Source organism: Lacerta agilis, chromosome 5, assembly GCF_009819535.1.
Source record: "Lacerta agilis isolate rLacAgi1 chromosome 5, rLacAgi1.pri, whole genome shotgun sequence".
NCBI classification, from domain to species: domain Eukaryota; kingdom Metazoa; phylum Chordata; class Lepidosauria; order Squamata; family Lacertidae; genus Lacerta; species Lacerta agilis.
Genome location: NC_046316.1, coordinates 57,819,042 through 57,836,259, shown reverse-complemented (window position 1 = coordinate 57,836,259; position 17,218 = coordinate 57,819,042). Strand labels below are relative to the sequence as shown.

Here is a 17,218-nt window from a genome sequence, read left to right as displayed (position 1 = left end):
GTGTCTGATTACCAAGACTTCATTTCTAAACAGACTAGTAAGCCTCTTGCTCTGCCTGAGGGTTTTTCATCGAGTTCGTCCATTGTTGAGGCTTCTCTTCCTACTTTCATACTAGAATGACTTGATTTATTTACAATATATACTATTTTCCAACAAGAGCTCCTAGAAGGAGAGCAATTAAATTATTCTCAAGCACATTCATGCAGCACTTTCACCTGCGTCTTGTAGGCCTCAGTGGGCAGATGATAGCCGCAGCTTCTGCTTTCAGAACTCTCGGTGGAGGTGCTGGGGGACCAGAACTATAAGAAGTCCTCTCCCCAGCCCTTTTGTTGCTGTTGCTGCCTCACTCGGCTTAAGATGTGCACAGGGGAATAGCCCCGCTGCCTTGAAAGTGTTGCCAAGCACCAGGCCTAGGTAACACAAGGTGTTAACGTCCTTGCTCCTTGGCAGCAATAACATTCTTTAACAATCACTTGGAAATCTACTCTGCTGCAACTGCTTCAAAATGTGGTGACTTGCTTCTTGCAGCAGGAGATATCTTGTACCAAAGTCACAATATGCTTGTGGCTATCCGTCGTCTTCCAGGTATAGCATGCTCCTGTTACCCAATAAAATTTTAAAAACTGAATCCTACATGGCTTGAGAAAACCTCGCAATGATCTGCCCAGAGACTTACAATTGGCTGTATACATCATCTTGATGGTATAATCTGTGCACCATGGGAGTGGGGTTTTTTTTGGAAGTAGTGCCTAGAAAAAGATCGTTGGATGCCCAAAACTTTTAAACAATTACAATTTTAGCTAGGAACTTCTGTAAGCATATGAATGACTATCTTTTGATCTCTTAGCTAAAACTGCAGCTGATTGTGGCTCCCATGGAGAATTCCAAATACTCATTTGCAGCCTTTCCTCTCATATAGAAACATCAAGGGTGTGCATAAATACCGAGTCAAACCATTGGTTCCAGGATTTCAGATGGGAGTCTTAACTAGCCTTACCTGGAGATACTGGGGATTAAACCTGGGAGCTTCTCAGCACAAAGCACAGTCTCCACTGCCAAAACTGGAGATGTGGCTGAATGCCTCACTCTACGGACACTGCTTCTCTGTTCCTTGTCTTCAGAGGCATGTGATAGCATTGGCACCACTTTCTCCACAGGTGGACTATGGAGCCAAACAGCCATGCTGTGGTTTATCCTACACCTCTCACTCACCTTGGCCCCCCCTGATCTCCCCTTGGGAAATGCTGATTGGGGCGGGACTAGGGCACTGAATGCAGCTGTCTGAAGGCACCCTACATTGGATGGCTGGAGCTCCAGAGGAAACATACAATGTACAGAGGCAGAAATCCAGCATGTCTCTGCTGCTGCCCATTGGCTTCAGACTTCAGAGGAATAGTAGAGGCACTCCCTTTTGTCCCTGACTTCCTGCTGCACTTCACAGATGCTGTGCGAGATCTGGGGTAAGGCGAGAAGACCTCTTGGGGCAGGGGCATGTTCCGGTGATTAGAAGAAAGAGAAAAGTGGTGACAGGAAGAGATGGCTCCACCCAACATAGGCTCAGACCCCAGCTGACCATTGTGAATCAGTGGCCCTCCATAGAAATAAGCTTTCCCACCCAGGGGCGTCGCTGGGGAGGGGCGGTGGGGGCGGTACACCCCCAGTGACAGGGTGAACAGCGGCGGGTGGGGGTGACAAGCGGCGGCCCCTCCCGCCACTCCCACGCGCCGCCGCCGCTCCCTCCGTCACCCCGGGAGCAGCAGCACACGGATGGGGTGCTTCTGCCGCTTTTTTCGGCGGGGGGGGCGACCAGCGAGGGGGGTTGTCACGCTTGTCACCCCCTCCTCGCTGGTCACCACCCCCCGCCGAAAAAACCGCGGGGGGGGGGGCGGGGAAAGCCTGGAAAGGAAGCAGAGCAGGCGCGTTTAAGCGCCGCTCTGCTTTTTCCGCTTTCCGCCGCTTTTCTTCGGCGGGGGGGGGGCCGACCAGCGAGGTGGGGGTCACGCTTGTCACCCCCTCCTCGCTGGTCACCACCCCCCCGCCGAAAAAAAGCCTCGGAAAGGGGGAAATCCCCCCTTTCTGTATACACGTGCGTCGTGGCGTCATGATGACGTCACGGTGCACGCGTCGTGCCCCTCCCCCAGGGGGTGCCTCTGCGCTGCCGCCGCCCCCAGCAGCGCAGTGGCTAGCGACGCCACTGTTCCCACCTACTATGTATGATTTTCAATATAGTAGGCCTAAACAACAGGGATCAGCAAACCTTTTCAGCAGGGGGCCAGTCCACTGTTCCTCAGACCTTGTGGGGGGCCAGACTATATTTTGAAAAAGGAAAAAAAATGAATTCCTATGCCCCACAAATAACCCATAAATTAAATTTGTCCCCCCAAAGTGGCCACAGAGTAATTGGAGTTGTGTACCCCTATTTTAGGTGAGTAAGCCTTGTCCTTTTTTTAGCTTCATTCTGTAGGAAGAGTTCTAATCAGTTAAGTTAATAGCTAGGTATCAAAGTTTATAAACTCAGAGTGTCCCCTGGCACTGTCAGCAATGTTTCAAGGTGCTTTGAAGCCAGTGCTATGCTTGGGAGTTTGCATGAGTTTTCATCTCTGAACTTGTTCTCCCAGATTTAGCACGTAAAAGGTAAACAAACCCACCCACTGCTTGTAATTAACTGCTACCAGCCATCCTGAATTACACTGGAGAAGAATTAAGAGAAGTGTTTGGTTTCTAAAATAATTCTGGGAAGTCCATTGAAGTTTGGAAGGGTGGGGCAACCCACAGATCTTACTAAGAGTATCATAACAAGCAATCCTTAGCCACTTGCAGAAACGATTTGGAGAAGCAGCTGTTATTTGTGGACCTACGGATTTCTTCCCTATCAATCTGAAATAAAGGGTCCCTTGATGTGACTTAAAGATGGAAAATATTATGGGCTGCCAACCAGTCAGCAATATACTTGTTTGTCTAGTAAAGCCATGTTCCACCAGAAAACTGATATCACGCTCTAAATAGTATAATCTGGGTTTTCCCAAATTTCTGCAAATCAAGATCCTCCCACTATAATGCCAATCATGATCCAGTGGATTTCACGCTGGCTGCACCCGTGACATTGACCTGCTAGATTATATTATGGCTGCATCCCTGATCACCCCAGATTCTCCCTCTAAGCCCACCCAAGGGGTTCTTTAATTTGGAATTTGGAAATTGACAAATGTAACTATATCTTCTGACATAACATGAATCTAGGGTTTATTTCTCAAGGTCGTGGTGTGATGGATTGGTGTCACCTCTGAATACATTGTACTTAAAAAAAAAAAAAGCAGCACTAACATAGCCCCAACACTGAGCCTATAGAGCCCAATCCATGTCTTAATTTTTTAGAAAAGTACCTCCCATAATCCTTCTATTTTTCCAGTCCTGTAGGTGTGCGCAAATGGTGTAGGGTGGAGCGAAAATCTCTCAAGCGTTTTCAGAAAACGAAGCAAGCCAAATAGACTTAATTTGAGATAGCTTCAGCTTCCCAGATCTATCAGAGGGTCATCACTGGGATTCTATTGGTTCATCAACAGGGTTCTTTGGTGGTGGTGGTTTTTTGTTACACCCCCCCCCCCAACTCCATGCTCCACAGACTGAGCATATAAAAAGCACAAGGAATTACAGAAAACAGGTTTATATGAAATACAGATACCAGATAACATCTCCTTTTGACAGGTGAGGCCAATAAGACCACCTTCCTCCTTTGTTTATCAAAGACAGAGCAAGCAAAACAAATCTAATCTGGATGTTCAACAGGTCATTGAAGAAGTGAAAGACAATGAGTAATAGAAAAGGAGTGATATAAATATGAGTTTCTTTTTACAAGCTATACTTGCAAATCTGAATTTCCACAGGCAGGTGGTCTTGAGAGTGAGGTTTCTAAAATAAGCTAGGATCTGACTGCTTACCCTACCCTGTACGGTCACTTCTACCCAAGATGCATGTTCCTTCACAGCATCTGCCATGACTCAAGCAAGTGTACATCAAAATTAAGGTATCTTTTAGTAAGGGTTAGCAGCTGCACCGTGACCAGAAATGGGCATGGAAGATGCATGCACCTAACAATCCTGTAAATGTTACCCTGTCTCAGGATGTTCGGTTCTGATAACAAACCTTTAGGAGAAGGAGACCTGCGGAAATTACTTAAACTTTATCGCACAGAGATCTCCATGGCAGTCGACGATGTCTTCCCATTGCTCCACGGACTGGCAGATCATGACATTGTCACAGAAAAGATGTTCAAGGTGAGAGAAATAAGAACAACGATGAGATGATATATACTTCAAGTTTCCCTACTAACTACTAGAACCATCTATTTTGCAGCATGAATATAATTTGTATAGAGGATAAGATATATATACCTGTTCTTTTTTTTGTTTGTGCACTGCTGGACTATGACTCATACCTGGCCTTCATGTCTTTTATTGTCTGAAATTTTAATCTGGTGGTTTTATTTTGTATTTTGTTTTCTCTAAACCCAGTTAGGGAGGTCAGGTAGAAAGAGAGAGGTTTTTATTTGCGGTTGATGCTGCTTGTATCATAGCACCAATTAGTAGTCATGAATCTCAGTGTATATAGTTTATTATTTTATACACCAAAGATCATGGGTGTTGTATGAAAATCCTTGCAAATGGCACAAAATCCTAAGGGCTGTGAACAACAGAGCAGACCAAATAAAATTAATGAACATTACTAATTTAGTTTTATTAATGTCAATGGGTCTACTCTAAGTAGCACTAGCATTGGCTACAATATTAAACTTTGTGAAGCACTATTGTTTTGTAGACCTTCAAAGTGTTTATTCATGAGATGAGCAGTTCTGGGGTGCTTGTGTGATGGCCCATGTTTAATTCATTGGTTTTCCCTTTTTTCAGCATTATTGGCACTTCACAATTGTTGTTGTTCAGTCTATAATACGCCCCCGGGACTTTACCTGCAGTGACAGAATTTGAGACTCTTGCTGTAACTGTAGAAGACAGATTTAACTGCAGTGTACTAAGCAATTTAAGGGAGCAGTTAAATCTATTTGGAAAGTAGACTAGCCTTGCTTTTTCTTTCTCCCTGAAGGACACTCTCCATCTGAAGGAGAAGGATGGCTGCCACAAGGCCTTCCATGCCATGTTAACGTGGCTGTTGAGCCAGGACTCCTCTTCCATCCAGGACTTCTGGAGGGTTCTCTTCAAGGATTATAACCTGGAGAGATATTCCAAGCTCCAGTCCATTCGAAGCAGCTTTCCTAAAGGTATTTGCTGAAGTCATCATAGCCAAGAAGAAATTGAAGATGGGTGAAATATAATTGGAAATAGATTTAGAAATGCCTCTCCCATGTTTAAAAGCTGGGAATTATTTATTTATTCACCTTTCTTGTTTAGCTTGTTTATTTTACTGCATAATATAATGTGTTTTCCTGCTCCAGGGACAATTTCCCCCACCCCAAAGCACAATTTCTATAATCAGGCAAGAATCCCACAAAACAGACTTATGGATGGGTGTTTATTGTAGATCCATGTTCCTTGTGCATACAGATTTATTTGCAGTGTCCCCATATCTTTGGCATCAAAATGCCAGCCTATATTCCCCACCGCATCATACCTTGTTTAATCTGCATTTACCCTTTTCTGGGGGAAATATAAGAATAAGAAAAAAGCTTGTTGCTAGCAACCCATTGTTGCCTCATTTGCAATATTAAGCCCTGTCTAGACATGCCTCCAGTCTCAGAATTTGCTTTCTTTTCAGACCTGGATCTCAGTAGGTATCGCAGCAGGGCAAGGAAGCTCACAACCAGTCCTAAGGAATTGACTCAGCACAAATCCCAAGGGAAGAGGAAAGTGACAGATGAAAAAGATGCTTTGCACCTACCTCAACTTTCAGCAAAAGGCGACCCACACCTTGGTATAGAGCTATTTGCTGGGGTTTTGCTGTGCTTTGTGTGGATGCGAGAGTTGATATTAAACATGCCAAAGAGGAATAGGAATGGATTTCCTCCAGGAAGAAATAAGGACCTGGAATGAGAATTTTCCGTTTCAAGAACATCAGCACATGCCATTCTCTTCTTTTTGGTAGTATTTCACTACATTGATTTGTTTTAAGATATTCATATACCAGTTTTCAGGCGAGCTTTGCAAAGCAGTTTCCAGGCATTGCTTACAAACTCAGCATCAGTTTCAAAATATATTAAAAAACAACAACAACAGCCAAGGCAAGAACTTTCTGAAAACTAGATCTCCTTCTTCTCAGAGCTACAGTCACATCAGTGAGGGTGGTGGTGGTTAGGGAGGGAGAGGCCACCTCAGCTGCAATACTAGGAGCTAGGTGGTGCAAACGATGCATGAGCTTCTGACAGAAGTCAGGACTTCCCATCATCCTAAACCATGGGTAGGCAAACTAAGGCCCGGGGGCCGGATCTGGCCCAATCGCCTTCTAAATCCGGCCCGCGGACGGTCCAGGAATCAGCGTGTTTTTACATGAGTAGAATGTGTCCTTTTATTTAAAATGCATCTCTGGGTTATTTGTGGGGCATAGGAATTCGTTCATTCTTACTTTTTTTCCAAAATATAGTCCGGCCCACCACATGGTCTGAGGGACAGTGGGAAAAGTTTGCTGACCCCTGTCCTAAACAGATACTTGCTGTTTATTCGGAGGTGGGGAGCCCTTGTTTTCAGTATTGTAATGCATGTCCTATAAATCAACAGGATCCCTTCCAAAGGCAAAATCTGTGAAGAAGTCAGAGAATGTTGAGACCCAGCATTATCCCCTTTTGCATGGCGGTATGTGCAGCACTTTGCCGTTCTTTGTATCTATCCAGCACTGACCTAACACGGTACCTTGACTTATTTCACTCAGAAGTGACGGAACTCTGTTTCTTCTTATTTAGATTCTAGATCAGGGATGAGGATCCTGTGGCACTCCATATTTTGTTGGACTACATCTCCCATTATTGTTGCCTACTGGCCACACTGGCTGGGGCTGATGGGAGCTGGAGTCCCAACAATATCAGGAGAGGCAAAGGTTAGTCACCCTGTTCTACATCAAAACGAGAGCGTTAAGCTGATATAAAAATTTAGACTATGAATTCTGTGTCCCTGCTTTGATGAGATAAATCCAGTGTGATCTTCCATTTTCCAGGTGACACTAAGAAATGCATCAAAATTGGTGGTGAGTTTTATGCAGCAGACAAACTGGAAGAGCTTGGAGAGAACAACAAAGCTCAGGAACTGAAGCCCAGCGGGAAAGCTAAAGAATCCCAGGTCCGTAGATACATATGCCACACAATATACTTCTAATCCTTTCACATTTTCTCTGCCTCTTTTGCTTTGAAGTTGCTAGCAAGCTTTGGGGGCCACAGAGTCCTTCAGACCACAGTGCCAGGTGAGTGGATCATGGGATTGGTTTCGCCAAGGGCACACACTGCCGGTTTTTGTTTATGCAGCACCTGCAGTCAGGTGCTTCACAATTACTTCTGCATGCAATTACCAACCTCTCTATTAAGGGGCAAACCCGGCAGCTTCGGCTCATGGCAAGCGAGTCACATGACCCACCCACCTCACTCAGGGAATTCACTGGTAGAACAGAACAAGCAGTTGCGTAAGTGAAGCCTTAGTCTAGTACTGCACCCGAGAGCCAGACAGAAACGAGGAGGGCTGGGCTCCTGCACTTTTAATAGCTGCTTCAAAGAGGGAATTGCAACAAGAGTAGTAGGTTAAATGATAGCCACAACTGCTGAAATTCCTTCTTCTGCACAACTACTAAAGATGCAGGAGCCCTATTCCGCTGAACACCCCAACCAACACCCTTCCTTCAGGTGTGGCTTGGGCCTCTTTGCTTCACAACTCAGCTTGGCCCTTTTACCTGTGGGGAAGCTGGTGTGAGTTTTCTGCACATTCCAGTCAAAGCTCAAAGGCTACGGAGGAGAAATTTGTAGCTGATCCAGTGTTGTTAGGTTCTGGATCAGCTGTGTTTTAATGTATGTCTGTTGCAAAGCCTTTATGATGCTCTTCTATTGTTTTTATGTTGTTTATGTGTACTGCTTAGAGATTTTTTTAAATATTAAGTTGTTCATTGAAGCTTTTAAATAATAAATAAACTTGTGCGTTATCACAGCTGCTGCAAAAGGCAGCATCAGAGAGAACAACATTAATTAATAACTTTACTGCAAGACCCATGGATGACCCGTACCTGTCAGTTTTCTTAAGGAGACAGAAGAACATCTCCAGTGGCATTGGGGAGGAGCGGGAGAGGAGCATCATTTTAGCTTTTCAAAGTGCAAACACATTGAAGCACCAGCACTATGCATTGTGACCCTCATCTAGTGCAGCCTTTACCAACCTCGTGCCTCCTTACAGATGTTTGTGGCTGCAGTTCCCATCAGCCCCTGCTGCATCTGGAGTGCACCAGGTTAGAGAAGGCTGGTCTGGGACAGTCCTACTTGGAATAACTGCTGTGATCAGTGGGGTGGACTTACTCCTTGGTTCATAATTTTTCTCTTGATTTTCAGAATGGAGATCAAAAAGCAACCTTGCAGAATAGGTGCCTTACTACCCCCTTCCAAACTGTGGATCCAGCCCCCCAGCAGGTAACAAAAAGAATGTCATTTTCCTTCTCCTGTGCTGAAGGTATGTCAGCTTCCCTCTGTCAGTGCTCTTCATATATGGCTATGTTTTTGGCGGAGGGGGTATCTCCTGTTCTTCATATATTTCCACCTCTTCGTATAGTGGGATTTCTTGCTGGGTTTGGTTTTTTTTTAGTAACATGGAAAACTGTTCACACAACAATGTTTTATTTTGTTATTCATCATATTTGTATTTTACCCTTCCTGGAAAGGAAATCAGGTCGTTTACATAGGATTATTTATCCTACTTTATCTTCACCAGAACCCTGTGAGTTAGGTTGGACAGAGAGATAAAAGGTGACTTTTCCTAAAGTCTCCCAGTTAGCTTTGTGGCTGAGTGGGGATTTGAACTCGGGTCTTCCCAGTCCAGCTCGAGTGTGCTACCCACTCAAACACTTTTTTAATGTGTAAATAGGAGCAGGTGGAGTGTCCACCCTTATGGGATTTAGAACTCATGGGCTGGGTTTTGTCAGGAAGGGGAACCCTGAGATTAAACATAATCAAATGTGTGCACACACACACACACACATGAAATGGGACAGATTTGTAGGTATTTTTAGCACCTGTGTTTTCAGCATTATGCTAAATTTAAAGAGAGGAAAAAAGAAAATGTGGAAGGAGAGTAGTTGGGCAGTTTGTCTGTTCAAACAAGTTGAAGGCATAAGCACCTTTTAAGGAGAGATGCTTTGTGCTTTTATGCTGCAGATGTATTTCCCAAGTATCCACTCCACATATAAGCAGTCAGCACTGTAGCTTTTGGGAAATACATCTGGAAACTTGCAAAGGAGGCAGCCAACTCCCTGGTGCATCACCTCGTGTGATTACAGACACACTTCCCCATGTGGTTACTGCAGGCAAACATTATGATGTTTGTTGTGAGATGCACACAGTGGCACCTGGAAACACATCTGCCAGAGAAAATGTGAAATGGTCTTCACTTTTTTAAGTGTAAAAACCACAGAAATTGGAGGCCGATTAAGACTGGAAGGAGTGAGAGTCACAGACTGTGCAATCCCCTTGCTGCAGTACAGTCAGGTCGCATCCATGCCGTATATTTAAAGCACATTGTTTTCCCCTAGAGAATATAGTTTAAGGTTGCTGGGGATTGTAGCTCTGTGAGGGGTAAACTACAGTTCCCAGGATTCCTTGGGGGAAGCATTGTGTTTTAAATGTATGGTGTAGATGTCGCCACATTCACAAATCATCCCCAAAACAGGAGCAGACAGAAGTACATCGATGCCAGTCTTTTGGCCTGAAAACTAGTGTTTCTTTATAGAGAAGATGTGCTGAGCATCACCACTGTCCTAGACAGAGGCACATCTGACACAGGCACGTTGAGTGCTACCCTTTGCCTTGCATTTCTGATGCTCTTAAGCAGAAAATGAATCTCCACCAAGCCACATAGCTCATTATGTCTTGAAAGTTTCACCCCATTTGGGAAGTCCCAGGTTTCCTCAGCTTCTTCGACTGGTGCCAGATTCACCCATGGGACAAGGTTTCACCATGAGAATCATTTCTCCTTGACAGAGCTTAGTGCCGCTCCTGCCAGAATGGAATTCCCCAAAGATTTCACAGTTAAAGTCTGTTGCACAGAAAGGAACACCTTGCTCCACCTGACATCAATGGCAGTATTGGTTCTCACTTTCCCGTGCTCAGTTGGGTTTTGCTTCTGAAGCCATCTCTCGTAATAAGGGAAAATTAGCAAAACTTGCAGAGGCTCAGTTATAATGTCCATTGCATGCCCTCTGTGCCTCCCACCAAGACACTCAAGTTTTGGAAAAGCAGTATTTGAAGATAGAAACAAAGCGCAAAGGACAGAACAAGCCCTGTTTCCTACAGGAAGCAGCACTGTACTTGATTACTGTCAAGCATTCATGCTGCATCAGACTCTGCTGCAGAAATGACCAAAGTTCTGACGCTATTTTCTTGGGTGTTCTATCTCAAGGCAGAGTTCAATAAAAGAGCCAGAGCAAGGGCAAACCTCCCTTTAATTCCATCTGCTTCATGTATTTCCAGTGTTATAATTAAATCACCCATTTCTAGGGATCTTGCCTGTCAGAAAGAGCTCTCTGCTCCAACTCCCTGTTGCCCTGAGACTGCAGAGCTGGGTTATGTGTGTGGATGTGTGCACTTGAGATTATGTAACTTCATAAATTGTTGCCTGGACTTTCTTGCTTTCCTCTTCCTTCCTCAATCCTTTTTCCTTTTGCGTTGTATCCAATCCTGGAATCTTGCAATCACTTAAAAAAAAAAATCTGTGTAGAGCATTTAATCAATTTTATGCACTTTAAGTGTTGATGATAGCAGAGGCTGGTGATCTGTATAGGTGGCTGTAGGTGACATTGTGTGCTGCTCCCTAGCCATGTAGAGAGAATCTGTCTGAAAATGGAGTCTTCATTCTATTTCAATTCTCCCAAATTTTGCTGGGCCAGAAGAACGATGACGAATGTGCCGTCTGCAGGGATGGTGGGGAGCTGATCTGCTGTGATGGATGCCCCAAGGCCTTTCATCTCACCTGCCTTGTGCCACCACTGACAGAGATTCCCAGGTAATGACAGTGCTGCTAGTATTTCCATAGCCCCCTGGAATCACATCAAGGTCTGGATGCAGAACAGGTTTTATTTTGATTATAAGCCACCTTAAATGCTTTCTTGCTAGAAATCCAGGATATAATGGCTTGAAACAAGTATCTGGACTATGATCATACAGTTTTTACAGCTGATCTTCCTTGTGCATGTTCGGACGGCATATTGGCCTAACCCCAACCACAGTTCTCACAGCAGATGAGGATGATTACCGGACTTTGTGCAGGGCCTCTTCTCCTCTAGGGATAGGGAGTGGCCTAGGGGGGAAAGGCACCCATCCTTTTATTTCTCAGGATCTTTCCTGTGTGCAATTTGTTTATGTCTTCCTGCCCTCACTTGCGACAGTGTGTCTTGAGATGGGTGGTAGCACTCTGATATGCCATTTTCCATTGGGTGGGTGGGGGATTGTTTTTGTTTACATTTGCTTAACTTGTTTCATCTATTTCTTCCTCTCTTTCTCTGCTTGCTATTCATGATCATCCTCCTGTCTTTTTTCCCTCGGGACACTGAGCAGTGGGACATGGAGGTGTGATTCCTGCTCCTCTGGGCAATCGAAACAATACAGGTGCAGTGGAGAAGAGAACAGCAGGAATGCACTTTCTCAAACACAGGTGTAATTATGATCCTTGATTTCTCTGTGTCTCTTCATGATCTTCTCTTTTCCTTTGCCTTGCCGGAAAATGTCCTACATGAAGCAACTCTAAGAAACTGCTCTTTTGTTCTTGTGTCTCCTTCAACAGCTGTTTATGGTCTTTTTGTGCTCATTTATTGCAGTCCACTTTGTGAGAAAAGGGAGAATAAATGGCCCAGACCTTTGGAATGCAATAATCTTTAATATGAACAAAATTGCAGTCTCTGAAGGTGTTTTAAGACCTTCACATGACCACCACCCCCAAACCCTGCTGAAATATAATTTGTATCCTGCAGTGACCCCTTGTGGCTGTTTTCCATTACTACTGAGTGACATTTCTCTCTTTAATTTTTTTTTAAAAAATAATTCATTTGTAGGACAATATATCATATTTATTGTTGCAATAGAAGTAAAATGGTAAAAATGAAGTTCAGTGTGTTCATTATTGTTATTATTACACTTAGTCACTTTTTTAATACAAAAGGCAAACTCAAATCTTTTTATGCAAGTAATGTGATATATTCTATCAATATAATGTATGTATTTTGCATACCTGCTTAGGGAGCTGTATATGTCCAGAGAACAACAGAAGATGGGAGGAGGGTTCTCATCAAGGAACCTGTGCGTGCCTCCCTCAGGCAGCCTTTGCCCTCTGTGACCCCAGTGTCTGGGGCGGCACCGCCAACAGTTCAGAATGTGGGAACAGAGAAACAGCTGGTCAGTATCTCACCTCCTGTGGAACTTTCCACCATTCACTGGGCTTAGTCATTTCAAATGCTTTAAATAAGAACAGTGGGCTGCAAAACATTTTGTTGCCTTATTTCTCCTATCCTACCCTGTACTTGGGCTGGTAGTCTTGGCGGAGTCTATTAGGTCTCAAATTAAGTATCTGCTTGATCCTGACATTGCTGTGATGAAACTATACTCTGCTTAGTTCATTTTTCTGAGGCCCTGAAAAATCTTACAATGGCCCCAATGGAAGTGGTAAGTTAGAAATCAAAGCAATTGCGGTGGACCAGACAAGCATAAGACAGGATGGTCACATGCAGTGCATGGTAGCTCCTCTGAAGGAGAAAAAGAGGACCATGTTTTGCTAGAAACTGGACTACAAATTCTTTTTTTTTTCTTGCAGAAGCTGACCATTGGGGAGAAGTGTGGTGTATGCAGGAAAGAAGGAGACCTGATCTACTGCAATAAGTGTTTCCGGGCTTTCCACTGGCCCTGCCATTTTCCTGCCCATGCAGATCAAATCAGGTGACATTTACATCCAATAATTAAGTCATCCATAGCTCCCCAGACTTTATAGTTCTTGTCTGTGCAAGCGTGTCCAGATGGTGGCTTACTAAGCCTGGTTTAACATCATAGTACCAGATCAGAAATGCAGGACAGGCACCACAAGATGGGAGTTTTGTTTATGTAAGTGCTGCTCTTCTGAATAGTGCTGCCCTGTAACAGGATGAACATGGAGAGTGACCTATTTATTGTTTGAACAGGTGTCAGGTGTGCCAGAATGGTGATTCTTATGTGTGAGGGGGGAACACTTTACCTGAAGCCCCCACCCCAAGTCCTTCACAGATAGATGTTCTAGTATTTTACTCAAAGCAATATCTTGATCTCAAAGCAGGCAAAATCCAGTTTCTAAACGAATCCATGCATTTTATGACGTTTATATCCTGGAGTGTCCGGTGTGGACCTCAACTAGCTACTCTCCAACAAAAGGTGATGTTGAAGTCCTTATATTACTTTTTAAATAGGGTCCCTCTACTAGCAAATCTGATTCATACAACTGGATGCTGGGCCTGGTTGCATAATGAGCTAGATGTTTAGCAAAACTGATGTCTCATGGCTCACTCATACAGTTGGACGGTCAACATCAGTTTTCAATTGTACGTATCAGCCTTGAGTTTTATCAGGCAATATTGTGTGGCTTCTCCTTCCTCTCCTCTTAGGGCCTTTTCTCACTCTAGAGTAGTTGAGTAGCTAAGCATGTGCCTGGCCTGTACCAGTACAGGTGGGGGCTCACATGATTGAGTATCTCAATCTCCATTCAAAAAGGAATCCATGCATATGAAAAACTAGGTTTCAGGAAGAAAGGTTCTAGTCTGCCTTTCTTCCTGACATCTAGTTTTCTATGTGGGTGTAACTAATGTTTTTGTATGGAAGAGCATTCAACCATGTGATTCCCCCTCTTTGACCTGAAGTAGTCCAGTTCAGCTTTAACCCGTTATCTGTGCTTTCTGGAATATAGGTTTGTGACTTCAAAGGTTAAGATCCTTTGTGTGTTTTGTTCTAGTGGAATCTTAATGTGCAAATCCTGCACTAGCAACCATCCCATGACCATCAGCTTGGAAGGAACTACAAACTCAAATACCCCAACACTACGAGCGGTAAAGGTCTGGATTTTCCAAAATATTTTCAACTTTATAGTAGCTAGTGAGTTTAATCTTTGCAGCTCCCCTGTGGAGGTCCATTAAGGTGAGAGATAAGTGGTTGTATGGAGACTTGAACTTGGGTCTTCCCAGTCAAAGTCCAACAATCAGACGTACACTATATGGGTTCTCACTGTTATTGTTAATACTTGTTAATTTTCTATAACATCGGTGTGTTAATAATACAGTGGAAGCAAGGAGAAACAGGCAAGGAGGGGGTGTGAATGTGAGCAAACAGTTACATTCAAAAAAATTGGTTACCCTCCATAGATGAGGATTAAAAGTTGCCAAAGGAAGAAGCAAGGGAGAATGGATAAAGGAAATTGCAGTATACATGAGTTGAATTTGATATTGTTGTGCACCTCATCTTTTGAATATTGTTGTGCATCTTATCCTTTGAATATAGTGATGAAGACAGCAATAATATAAAAAGAAAGTTCTGAAATGATTAAAGTATGTAAAGTCCACCCGTCACTTTATTTTTAAGAAGTGCTCCATGGATGGCAGAGCCATTTTTAGTGACAACACTGCGAGTCCGTTACCATTAAACCACCCCCCTCCCCTGCAAAAGAAAGCTGCATCTGGGCTCTAAAAACAATTCATCAGTCTTCACCCTGATTGTAGGCTACATACATCCTGCAGAAGGGATTTCCCTTTTCCTAGCTGGCTAGGTTACTCAGCATTTATATAATGGAGAATTACTAAGGTTGCAATTCAATAGGGTAAATCCCATTGAAATATACTCAGAGTCAAGTGTGAATTTCATGCTCTTTATTCAGCTCATAGTAGTGAGGAATGCAGTTTCCCCAAAACGTCTGCTTAATATACACACTATTTACACAATGGGCCCCACGTGATTGGCTAATTCCGGGATATTACTGTGTGCCAATCAGGTTGCGGATTCACTTCCACCTGGAGCTGGATTGGGTGGCTCCTGTGGACCAATCAGACTGCTGCATTCTGGATCCTATTGTTCTAGGACCAATCAGACTGCTGCATTCTGAATCCTATTGTTCTAGGACCAATCAGACTGCTGCATTTTGGATCCTATTCAACTCAGTACATAACACCCATTGAACAAATTGGGTCTTACCTCTGAGTAGACATGCATAGGATTGCACTGTGAGATGAGATTTTGAATCCTAGGTGGTGGAAGAATCTGCTGGGACTGAACCCCTGCTGAACAAGGATGATCTGGACTCTCTCTTAGGGGAGGTAATGGAAAACAAATCTCCTTTTGCTATAATTTGTCCAGTGCTTAACAGGTCTGTGGATTCTGGAATTGTCCATCGCAATGCTTGGGATAATTCGAAAGATTTTAGGTCCGCCTTGATATTAATTTGTTCTTAATTTCAATACTTTGCACTTTCATCACATCCAGTAACACAGCAGAAACTCCTCCGGGCTGCTAGAAAGGATGGCAGATCAGTAATGCCTGGTGGACCTGTGCAGTCTGTGTACTTCAAAACAGGAGAGCAGCTCTATATTTGTCTACTGCTTGCATTTTGCTCCTATGAATTGCTACCCTTATTTCAGTATTGTTGACCTGATGAACAAATAGAAATGCCTCTTTTCTCTCTCTAATCCTACAGAATACCTTTGATGGGATCTTGCACTGGGCATTCCAGAGTGTGCCTCGTCCACTGTCAGACACTCAAGGATTTTTCTCATAGGACTCTGGATTTGGCACTGTTTTGCTATTGTGTCAAATATGTTCATATTGTCTCTTGCTGAAACATTGGCACCCAAAGCTACTTGCTTTCATATAGTCTATATTACCGCAATGATAGTTCTGTTAAATTGATACTTCTCTGCTCATCTCCAGTTGAGAGAATTGATATTTTTCAGTCTGTACCTGAGTAGATTATCGTAATCACCCTTCATATAATTGAGTGATGGGGTAGTAATTGAATTGGAGGATATTCTTTTCCCCACAGATTTTTTTGATGAGGGTTTCAAAAGCAAAGTCCCTTTGAACTTTCTTCCTGGACAAGTTCCATGCTGCCTTTGTCATGAGATTACTTTATGTCATTCCTATAGTGTGCTACAGCCTAGATTTAACCAGAAGCATTTCCCTATTACTCTGCAAATTAAATTTCCAGATGCTCTAAAATGTGGGGAATCCAAGCTACCTAAGGGGACATTATAGAACCAAATGTATTCAAGAGGGCAGGGACTCAAACTGCCATCAGCACTAGCCAGCATGACCAATTGTAAGGGGATGGTGGGGATTGCTGTCCTACAATATCCAGAAGGCCACAGGTTACCAGCCATGTCTGGTATACAAGAAATATCCTTCAGACTTAAAAGTTTATAATAACTGATGAGTTTACTGATGTGAGTTAATATGTGTTGCTTATGATTATGTCATATTGTAGGTGTTTGTGGACTGCCCTTGACTGAGTCTGCATGTCCCTTATAGCTTGTCTCTCACAGCTACTAATGGCAGAGCACCTTGTAGCAATTCATGTCATATGCTGAGTTAAAACATTAATGGTGTTGTGGCTGCTCCTAAATGATAAAATTGTTCTCCTGGAAGCTTTTCAAAAGTCAGCCTTAAACCATTTGGGCTGCATTTGGAGGGTAAGGCTAAACTAGCAACTATTTTATTGCTTTCTAGTGCATAAATATCATGGACATTTTATTTTAAAGTTGTTGTTTTTAACTTTCATTAGTTACCTGGGGAATACCCTTTGGGAGACATTGGGTTGCAATTTAAACAAATGAATCATTGCTTCTTAATTAGCAAAATATGTAAAATGCATAATTTTTGTCATAACTTTACCAGTGAAACAGGAAATCCAACCTCTTTTAGAACTGGTTTATTAATCTGGACCAATAAATCAGTGAATGGTAAAACACTGCATGGAACATCCGTTCAGTTCATGGGAATAAAGTTTGATAATAACTAAGATAGAACTAAAGACGAGGAGGA

General features: G+C 43.3%; 1 protein-coding gene across 1 annotated transcript; it reads left to right on the top strand.

Annotated features, from left to right (window-relative positions):
- Positions 1-3,606: 3,606 nt before the first annotated feature.
- AIRE (autoimmune regulator) lies at positions 3,607-16,374 on the top strand. The gene is made up of 13 exons (XM_033148166.1): positions 3,607-4,274; positions 5,098-5,272; positions 5,767-5,922; positions 6,723-6,797; positions 7,156-7,311; positions 8,478-8,602; positions 11,071-11,186; positions 11,738-11,834; positions 12,416-12,571; positions 12,987-13,108; positions 14,148-14,247; positions 15,430-15,498; positions 15,876-16,374. The coding sequence occupies exons 1-13, from the start codon at positions 4,104-4,106 to the stop codon at positions 15,954-15,956; spliced, it is 1,599 nt and encodes a 532-aa protein (XP_033004057.1). The 5' UTR covers positions 3,607-4,103; the 3' UTR covers positions 15,957-16,374.
- The last annotated feature ends 844 nt before the right edge of the window (positions 16,375-17,218 follow it).

Bases quoted from the DNA above. Each gene is read 5' to 3' on its own strand.
- AIRE (XM_033148166.1), top strand. From the start codon at position 4,104: ATGTTACCCTGTCTCAGGATGTTCGGTTCTGATAACAAACCTTTAGGA. The intron at 11,187-11,737 runs GTAATGACAGTG...GACACTGAGCAG, and splicing joins CCACTGACAGAGATTCCCAG to TGGGACATGGAGGTGTGATT. The intron at 11,835-12,415 runs GTGTAATTATGA...ATACCTGCTTAG, and splicing joins ATGCACTTTCTCAAACACAG to GGAGCTGTATATGTCCAGAG.